The 10,974-nt window shown below is 37.0% G+C and overlaps 1 protein-coding gene across 1 annotated transcript; it reads right to left on the bottom strand.

Annotated features, from left to right (window-relative positions):
• Positions 1 to 1,920: 1,920 nt before the first annotated feature.
• On the bottom strand, positions 1,921 to 10,178 carry LOC123526148 (uncharacterized). Its single transcript, XM_045305167.2, has 3 exons — positions 10,051 to 10,178; positions 3,310 to 3,453; positions 1,921 to 2,429 (listed from the first exon to the last, which is right to left on the bottom strand). The coding sequence occupies exons 1-3, from the start codon at positions 10,136 to 10,138 to the stop codon at positions 2,329 to 2,331; spliced, it is 333 nt and encodes a 110-aa protein (XP_045161102.2). The 5' UTR covers positions 10,139 to 10,178; the 3' UTR covers positions 1,921 to 2,328.
• Between the last annotated feature and the right edge of the window lie 796 nt (positions 10,179 to 10,974).

Raw genomic sequence — 10,974 nt, 5'->3', positions numbered from 1 at the left:
CTTGTATCACCATAAGATCTCGGTTCCTTTCTTGAACTGGCCAGATCCCATTATGGGTTCCAGAGTTATGGCCCCTGAAAGGGCCAAAATTAGCTATTTTGAGCTTGTCTGCACAATAGCAGCTTTATTTATGACTTGATTTTTATCAAACTTGCACACAACTTGTATCACCATAAGATCTTGGATCTTTCTGGAACTGGCCAGATTCCTTTATGGGTTCCAGATTTATGGCCCCTGAAAGGCCCAAAATTAGCTATTTTGACCTTGTCTGCATAATAGCAGCTTTATTTATGATTTGATTTTTACCAAACTTGCACACAACTTGTATCACCATAAGATCTTGGTTCCTTTCTTGAACCGGCCAGATCCCATAATGGGTTCCAGAGTTATGGCCCCTGATAGGGCCGGAATTAGCTATTTTGACCTTGTCTGCAAAATAGCAGCTTCATTTATGATTTTAATTTAATCAAACTTGCACAAAACTTGTGTCACCAAAAGATCTTGGTTCCATTCTTGTACCGGCCAGATCTCATAATGGATTCCAGAGTTATGGTCCCTGAAAGGGCCAAAATTGGCTATTTTGACCTTGTCTGCACAATAGCAGCTTCATTTATGATTTTATTTTAACCAAACTTGCACACAACTTGTATCACCATAAGATCTTGATTCTTTTTTATACGCCCGCAGGGACGTATTATGTTATCGCCTAGGTGTCCGTCTGTCTGTCTGTGTGTTGGTTAGCAATTTCCCTTCTGTAACTCTTGAACCCCTTGATGGATTTCAGAGAAACCTGACACAAATGTTCACTCATTGAAAGGATGTGCAGAGCGCATGTTTCGGATGGCTAAATTTAATGTCAAGGTCACACTTAGGGGTCAAAGGTCATATGACTTTGTTTTATGTGAATATTGCTCTGCATTTGCGTTGCATTGCAGTGCTCTTGTTTTTTTTGGCAGATCCTTCTTTTGTTCGTTTACAATATTTTTTTTATTACTTCCCTTTTATGTTACTATAAATAGCTTATTTAGTAACTTTTTTATTATTGGCCGTAGGGAAAAACTGAGACCACTTTTCTGTGGTACAACATGGATGGTACCTCCAATTTTTATGTGTATTTTGACATATCTGTACCTTGTAAGAATTTTTTCTCTTTGTTTTTGGTTAAAGCAATGGTACTCAGGTGAGCGATATAGGGCCATCATGGTCCTCTTTTTTCCATTGTTATATGATTTTTAATGACCCACGGTGCTACTTTTAGATTCACAGCTTAGTTTTTACCCACTAATTTGCCTAGCTCAAAACGTATTTGATGTAAATTCATGAAACCTTGCTCGAGTCTTTATCATGATGTGACCTTGCACACTTGGCATTCTTCTTGAGAATCTTGCGCTTATTACAGAGTTATGGCCCTTGAAATAGCCAAAATAGTGGATTTTTTGTTTGTGATGCTCATAGCTCAAAAAGTATTATGGCCTAGAATAATGAATCATTTTCATAAAATGTTTGTTGAGGCTATACCCCTTAAGACTGCAAACATTTGAATTATTATAATCATATCCCTTATTTGTGACAAATGTACCAGTAGGGGCACACCCTGTGTCCTACAGACACATTCTAGTTTTCTTTCAATTATAACCAAATTTTCACTTCACCCCGTTTAAAAACATATTTATAACTTTAAAAGATATTTATTTTTAAATTTGTTTGTGTTTTTATTCAACAAAATCAAAGGGATTGGGAGAGGATTATTTTCCGCCTCAGTCAAATTGAGCAAGGGGATTTTGTCCGTCTCGATCAAATATATAGCGGGGGAAGGAAGGCGGGATTTTGTCCTACATTCCGGGAAAAGTGGAAGACCATAATTAATGACTACATTGACTTCTAAAACCTTAAAGAAGATGAAATTTCACCTTTCACATTTGATTAAAAACGCTACAAAGCAAGCTGCTGGATGTTCAGTACAATTATGTAAAACCTAGGCTGAGGAAGGATAAAGGACAAATAGTTCGTTTCATCGGTTGCATGTGATTGACCGTGGTACTGACGTTAAGTCTTGTGGTCTAGCCAGAGCAGTGGAGAATTAAAAGTGAACGCAAACATAAATACATACTTTTTTACAATATTCGGCTTAAATAGAATATATGTGCTCGTGCAGTTTTTACAAAAGATTTGAACACCAATAATAGTTAAACCAAACACATTGTGAAAATAACCTAAACTGTATATTATTATGACAGTATTTCAAACAGATAACAGATAGGTCCAGCCTAAATGTTCATGGAAATTAAAATTTAAGTATTTTAGCGGATTACAAGCGTCCAACAAAAACTAACTTGGCATGGATTTCACGTGATCCAGATGCGAAACACGAAGACCCTCGTGTGCTTGTCTACTGCATAATTCACAGAACTGTGCGCATTGAAACTGACCTGAAACAGGAAAAGGCAGAGATCATTATAAATCGTATTCTTTTTTTGCGGCTGAAACTACTTTAATTATCAGTAAGCAGATCATGACACCGCGTAGATACTTGACGCGTTGAAATATCTATCAGTTCGCCTGATGTGCCAATGTGCGTGACAATGATAACGCAAAAGGAATTAATTGTAATGTAATTCTGGAAAGAATGAATTACAATTCAGGAAAGAATTATAATTCAGGTAAGAATGAAATTTTAGGGAAGAATAGCAATGGTAACAAAAAGAATTACGTTGACAAAATTACAAACATAATAGAAAAGAATCACAATGCAAGAAAGAACTAATGGTAAATGGAATTAAGAAATGGTGATCATTTTAAAGAGAATTACTACAGTTATATGAAAGAATAACAAATTACGATGGAATTGCAATAGTCATTGGAGATAATTACTCTGTGGGAAATAAATAAAAAATGAATAAAATAATTGCAAAACGGCTTTTCATGGTGCCAAAGATGTATAGAGAATATGAATATATTTGGTTAAGTAGTTCCTGCGAAACCTGCTTACATGCAAAACTTCCATAATATTTCTTTGTAAAAATGGGTATAACTTATAAAATAAAGTTTGTAACTTGTCCGTGAGGTCATCACATGATGCCGTAAACATGTGCGAAGTTTAAAAGTATTTTGCCGAGTTGTGTTTTAGAACCTGCTTACATACAAAACTTTTGTGACGCAAACGCTAACGCCGACGAAAGGGTGACAACAAAAACTCTGTTATTCATACAAAATTCAATTAGCCGAGCGAAAAGCACTACTCTGTATTAAGGGAATAAGAGGCAAATATGCAAGTATTATCTTGTGGTTTTCAATGGACTATATTTTTACCTGAGCATTGCGGACATACAACAGTCGCTTCGCAAAGCAAACATCTGTCACAGATCCTGTCACTTGGTCTGGTCGCCGACGTATGGCTGGTACATGTCGGATGGAAACGTTTGTGGCAAGTCTTGCACATTGTAAGCGATATACCTGTAAAGATCACGTGGTTGTTTTTATACGAGACTATAACAGGTCTAATTCCACTTGTGCGAAAGAGGTGAGTATAGCCTACTCGTGGGATGTTCGGATGAGGATGGAACGTCACAGCTGTTTGAGGCATATTTCGTCCGTAACGTTCGTCACAAATATGGTATGTTCTACTTTTAGAACAGAGTAATGCCTACATCTGAAAAGTCCAAGCATGTTTAGTTACGTAGCACAGAAATAGTTCAGATGACGGTCAAAAAACTTCCATCATCAATCGGCATCATTTTCAGCAATTGTTGGTCTTTACCTAAGTTGGTCTTATTTTTTATCTTTTAAATTTAAACGTTTAACCACCGTCATGTAAAGATATTCTCACACAATTTGCTGGAAACTACTTTTAATGACTGCTTCAAACCTAGTCCCAATGTGTGACTAGTCGGTCAAAAGTGATAATTACGTCACGAGTTGGACTGCTTTAAACCATACTTCCGTTTACTTGCTGGTTTTCCGGTCAGCAGTCAAAACTGTTTGACCGAGGTCTGAAGAACCGCATGCCATGAATATACTACCACTTTAGATTCCCTACAGTTTGTTAACTCAGCGCCGGGTTATAGTGGTGAATACAGCCAGTCTACCTACCCGTCTGATCCGTGACATTCCGTGCAAAGCATAATTGTAAATACATGTACACTACTGACTAGTTCACAAATTAAACCAACTAGAGCTAATGCGGATTGATATGTTACGTTATTATTAAGTTATTTTTAGAAGCATATATCTATTTCAAGAATTTTAACAAAAACATTTGATAATTTTAGGTTTTTATTTATTTATTAATAAAACTTTTTATTTACACTACAGTAAGTTCTTTGATTTTTATGCCCCCGAAGGTGGGCATATTAAAATCGCACTGTCCGTCCGACCGTAACTTTGTAAATTCTTGTCCGGGTTGTAACCCTGCCATCCATGAAGGGATTTTAAAATAGCTTGGTATAAATATTTACCTTAATGAGACGACGTTTCATGCGTAATACCCAGGCTCCTAGCTACAAGGTCAATGTCACACTTAGAAGTCAAACATTAATAGGGTCTGTTTCGTGTCCGGTTCGTAACTTTGCCATTCATCAAGGGATTTTGAAATTACCTAGCGTGAATGTTTATCATAATGTGACGACATGTCAGGGGCAAGACCCAGAACCCTAGCTCCAAGGTCAAGGTCACACTTAGAGTTCAAATGTTAACAGAGTCTGTTTTTGTGTCTGGTCCATAACTCTGCCATCCATGAAGGGATTTCGAAATATCTTGGCATAAATGTTAACCACAGTGTGTCATGCACAAGACCCAGATCCCTAGCTCCAAGATCAAGTCATACTTAGAAGTCAAAGATTAATAGGATCTTTTTCGTGTCCGGTGTAATGAAGTATTTCGACCCCCATAGAATAACGACCCCCCGGTCATTATTCTATAGAAAATGTGACTCCTTTCCTGTAAAATATGGACTCCCCTTATAAAAAACTGACTCCCTTTGAAAACTCTATAGAATAACGACCCCGGTCATTATTCTATAGAAAAACTGACCCCTCCAAGTAAAATACTGACTCCCTAAAGATGACTCCTTTCGAATCTCATAGAATAACGACCCCGGTTATTTATAGAAAAAAATACTCACTGCCGAAATTACTACATTCGAACTCTCATACAATATCGATTCCCGGACATTATTCTATTTAAAAAAGTTACTCTTTCCGTGTAAAACACCGGCTCCTAAAAAGACTTTCGACGATAATATCTATTAAAAAGTGATCCCCACCAAACCTAACGGACAATTTTACTAGATCTACAACTCTAATACCCTCCATTGCCAATAGTTAACATTTTGATTGTACTACTACTACTGGTGCCGCTACTTCTATTGCTATTATTACATGTACTTCTTCTTCTTCTACTACTACTACTACTACTTCTACTACTACTACTACAACCGCTACTACTGATACTACTATACCTGCTTCCACTAATACGTCTTGTACATCTACCTCTTCTTCTCCTGCTGCTGTTGTTGCTGCCACTTATTCCTCTGCTGCTGCTGCTGCTGCTGCTGCTGCTGCTACTACTGCAACTGCGACTACCACTGCCACTACTATTACTACTACTACTACTATTACTACTACTACTACTACTACTACTACTTTCTATTGTTGCCGCTACCGTACTTTACTGCCACTGTTAAGTATTGCAACTTCTATTAATACTAAGTTCTATGCTAGCAGTTTCTTGTGCAGTTTTCTTCTGAAGAATTACTTCATACCGAAGTTTGCAGGGATTATTGACACTGGTGTGTTTTGTGAACGTATTGTGAATTGTTATTTTCCTGAAAAAATGTATACACCAAGATACAGCGTCTAGAAACAGAATCCCTTTTCCCGTTGCGGAATGCTCTGATTTCTGTGTCAAGTGATGGTATCTGGGGCTAATGGTCAAACGGAAGGACGGATGGACGGACAAGGGCAAATCTATATGCCCCCCTCCCCCGAGTGGGGGCATAAAATGCAGCAATTAGGCCTTAGATACATGAGTTATCACTAAATTTGACCAAATGACCGGGGGTCGTTTTTTTTTATGGGAGTCAATATTCTTCGTGAGGTTCAGTTTACTTCACGTGGGGGAGTCATAGTACTATGATCTGGAGGTCATAATACTATGACCGGGGGGTCACTTTTTCTATAGAATAATGACCGGGGGTCATTATTCTATGGGGGTCGAAATACTTCATTACAGGTATATAACTCTGTCATCCATGAAGGGATTTTGAAACAACTTGGCATAAATGTTTACCATAAAGAGACGATGTGTTACGCGCAAGACCCAGACCCCTAGCTGCAAGATCAAGGTCACACTTAGAAGTCAAGTCAAAGGTTTCATGTTCGGTTCGTAACTCTGCCATTCATCAAGGGATTTCGAAATTACTTGGTATAAATATTCCCCATAACGAGAAAACGTGTCATGCATAACAACCAGACCCCCTAGCTCTAAGGTCAATGTCAGATTTAGAGGTTAAAGGTTAACATGGTGTGTTTCTTGTCCGTTCCATAACTCTACCATCGATGAAGAGATTTTTAAATTACTTGGCATAAACGTTCCCTATATTGAGATGACGTGTCAGATGCAAGACCAAGACCCCTTGCTTCAAGGTTAAGGTCACACTTAGAAGACAAAGGTTAACATTGCATGTTTCTTGTCCGGTCAATAACTCTGCCATTCATCAAAGGATGTTAAAATTACTTGTCACAATTCTTCCCTATAATGAGTTGGTGTGTCATGCTCAAGACCCAGACCCCTAGCTCCAAGGTCAAGGTTACCTTCGGAGAACTTTTTTATCTGGTCGCAAAATTCATACCTAAACTATTCTGGCATATTTTGCACAGACAACTGTAGCATTCTTGGGCACACTTCGGGGGCGTTTGTCACTAATAGTGTCAGCTCTTGTTTGAGGTTCAATTCTAAATATTTAGTATATTTTTGGCCAGTTTTTCAACTATTTAAGTAATGACTTAAGCTCTGACTTAAGCCGTGTCGGATATATTTACAACGATTTAGTCAGCACGTGAATAACGGGGCTCGACAAAAGTTAAACCTTCAATTGGATTTTTCTACTTTGAGCGATGTCAGCAATGGCTTATCTTTCTATTGTTATTTTAAACCTGGGGCATAAGTGGTTTAAGAAAAGATGGAGGCGGAATATTTAGACATGGATTTACATTTCCAGTATGAAGTTAAAGCAGAAATGTTGAGGAGGGAGGGAATGATACGGGACAAACAAACAAATTAAAAAATGACGTTGTGTAAGTCAGTTACTTATGGCCAGTTTTTCAACTCTAGCACTAAGAATGGCTCAAACCAGTATTAGTTAAGCCGTCGCTCAACCTTGTTTTCTAACGGATTTTTACTAATACTCGGCGTGTATATTTGCGATGTATTAGCTAAGCCTTGGTCACACACTATGAACATGTGGAAACAGTCATCGGGCCGTTTCGCTGTATTTTTTTCATATATAAAACGTGTTACTTTGGTGATTTACTACTTTCGAAAAAGAAATTCTCATAGAAATCATAGAAAAATACAAAGACACAGAAGCACTAGCGCCGATCTAATGAATGAAAAAAAAATTTGCTAGGAAAAAAGATGAATTTATTTCAATGTAAGACTACAAGCATTCCTATTTTTGCTCATTGTCTTATTGTTTTCATTATTCCTAAATGTTCCACCTTCCATGTACAAAACACGTGCAATATGCACTTGTAATTAGGAATGCATTTGTAAATTCAAATTAATAGTATAGGTACTCAAATTGCACTTGCAAATGCATGAATTTCAAAATCCACACGTCATTGAAAGGAGACGTATATACACAGACGTGCGTATCCATATTTATATATATTTATATTTATATATGTTCACCTACATATTTGTGCGTTACATGTACTTATAACTTAATACATGCACTTATATATTTATGCTTGCATGTATATTTTGAAACGTGTACAAACGTAGCGAGAGAATTGAATCTGTTACATTTTTAGCTCGACTTTTGCACTCGCCCCAGCGTCGGCGTCGCTGTTGGTTTAAGTTTTTTATATGTAGCAAAACATCTGTAATACTAGCTTTACTGAGACGAAATCTATCCAAAAGTCCGAATCATCGTACATAACGAAAGGGTTTGTACAGTCCCGTATCATTCCCTCCCTCCTCAACATTTCTGCTTTAACTTCATACTGGAAATTTAAATCCATGTCTAAATATTCCGCTTCCATCTTTTCTTAAACCACCTATGCCCCAGGTTTAAAATAACAATAGAAAGATAAGCCATTGCTGACACCGCTCAAAGTAGAAAAATCCAATCGAAGGTTTAACTTTTGTCGAGCCCCGTTATTCACGTGCTGACTTAATCGTTGTAAATATATCCGACACGGCTTAAGTCAGAGCTTAAGTCATTACTTAATAGTTGAAAAACTGGCCATTACCTCTTAGATCGGTGTTCATGATAATGTTACACACCGATAGCCACACGAGAACTCCATGCAGATATAGACTTGTCATAGTACGCTACTGCGGAAATATAAAGTGGTAGTATTGGACTTGGAATTCATGGCATGGAGAGCTAATAGTTTTAATAATTGACCAACAATCCATTCAGTAAATGTTTTATTACATGACATCAGAAATAAATTTAAACAAAAATCCTCAAGTGTTTGCTGAAGCCCAGCAAACCTATGTTGAAATATAGACCAATCAGTAAACAAACAATAAACCGGCGATATATGTAATATGTATAATAGCGACTGTGAGAACCGCGGTCAAATAATGAAGGGATTCGAAGTCGAGGCCTCTAAGTCCGAAGTCTGACAGTCTATCCATACCCCTCTGTTAGATCTACTTTGATATAATTTATGATAATAATTTGAAACTATTAAAATGGTCAGATGTTTCAAAGATTAAAACAGCTAGTATGCTATCACATTTGCTGCATTACACTTAGCCTAGCTTGTACTTTATAAGACGACGAAAGGGTATGAGCGCTCTGACGAAAATATCATTAAGAAACCCTGTACCGCGCGGTTACTTATTTAAATAACTTACTCCCCGTTCTTTAAGAATTGATTAGGCCTAAATTGCGTTTCAAATGTCTTTGTTTCAACGCAATAGGCCTACCAAATTAAAACGACCTTAAGATTAATAAAAGCTAAACAACACTTGATCTTCTGTACTGGTACTGATGATAAACTCGAACAGAAAATGAGGGTTTTTACCTGTAACTTTTTTATTTCTGCAAATTGTTATCAATGGTTGGTATCAAAATAAAGCTTAGCTCTTACTGAATAATTGACATAATTTAAATTTATATTTAGTAAGCAAACTCACAAGAAGTGAGGCCCTGAAAGGGGTATGTAAAATGGGGACTGTACGAATGTTGACTAATGATAAATTCGACCACTTTGTCATTTAAAAAAAATTCTCCATAGTATTATATTGAAACTTTCCCAAAAATGTTGCAACAGTCATTCCCGATCAAGTAATGAAAAGTGACCCAATGTCAGGCCTTCATATGTTGACAGTGAGCATGCGCAAAAAACATCCTCTTCCCCAGTATTTTTGGATAAATATTTTTTAAACAGACAAATGTAAGTCATTTATTTATACAGAATATTTACCAATTTTGTTTTTGTTTACACCAGTTGGTGTTGTAAGTGGTTGCTATTAGACGGCATGTTCAATTATATAAAAAAAAACAATTGCAATTGAATAATTTGAAGGTGGTCGACTTTATCATCTGTTCGAGTTTATCATCAGTACCAGTAGCAGCTATTTAAATTGTGTTACAAGTAGTATTTGAATTGACAGTAGTCGTCAAAGCATATGTTGAACTTTTTTCCATATCAAAAATGGAAATACAAGACGCAAATGATATCTGCGATTTCATTTGACAGTCTAAAATTCGGAACATTTAGATTTAGACAGCGATGCCAACGAAATCTCTAAAAAAGAGATATAGCGGTAGCTACAGTAGGCTACCAGATGCAAAATTGAAAATAAGCAACTCACCAAGAATTGTGTTGTCACATTTCAAAATGCTAACGTTTGGGAAAGATGCTGAGCACCTTGCACAAGAGAGGCGACCCTTTTCTCTCATTTTTTCAAATATTTTCAAATAAATGCACGTAATTTAAAATAATGACGTCATTTATAAACGTTCCTGTGACGTTAGCGTTGTAATGTGTCTTTTCCCGGATTATATTTTGCGTATGTTTAACATAAGTTCCTAGAACACTCGCCCTTTAAAACTTGCAGTAATGGAACTAATTAAGTCCATGCGTGATTGCTGACTTCAGCAAACATCCTAACTGTATAAGTATAGTGTGATTGTTTCGAGTTTTCATGCTTTTGCAGTCGTGCTTTCGACATTTCATCATTTTGGTTTCGTTGTTTCAAAATTTCATCAACGTATAATTTCGTTTTATCATTATGGCGATGGTTTTAACAAGACACCGTAAAACTCTGACCGCCCCATAATGCTCCAACTACAAAAGTACTTTATCAGTGTCCTTTGGGCAGAAGCGCTTAAACCGAATATTTTCTAAGAATTGAATCTCCATGATAGCTTCGTTTTGTACTAATTTATCTTTTTTTTTTTTTGCAGTCGGTGCGTGTACACCTTTATCTAACAAACTGTAAATACTAGTATAAAAATGTATTTTATTTATATACACCGATCGGTCGATGCTTAATGTTCAGAATGAGAAAGCAAGAAAACTGATATCCTAGATTAAAAGTAAATGCGTGTGGCGGTCGAGTTAAAGACAAAAGGCTTACAAAGAAACTCGAACGAGACCAGTCACCTCAAACACACAGCAATGACCCCCCCCCCCCCCCCCCCCCCAAATTCTCTACATCCCCTATGAGCCCGCCCGCTTAGCTCAGTATGGAGAGCGCAGATCTACTGATCACTGGATCATGAGTGTTCGATTC

Source organism: Mercenaria mercenaria, chromosome 14 (genome assembly GCF_021730395.1).
Source record: "Mercenaria mercenaria strain notata chromosome 14, MADL_Memer_1, whole genome shotgun sequence".
NCBI lineage: Eukaryota > Metazoa > Mollusca > Bivalvia > Venerida > Veneridae > Mercenaria > Mercenaria mercenaria.
This window is presented reverse-complemented; position numbering and strand designations above follow the sequence as displayed.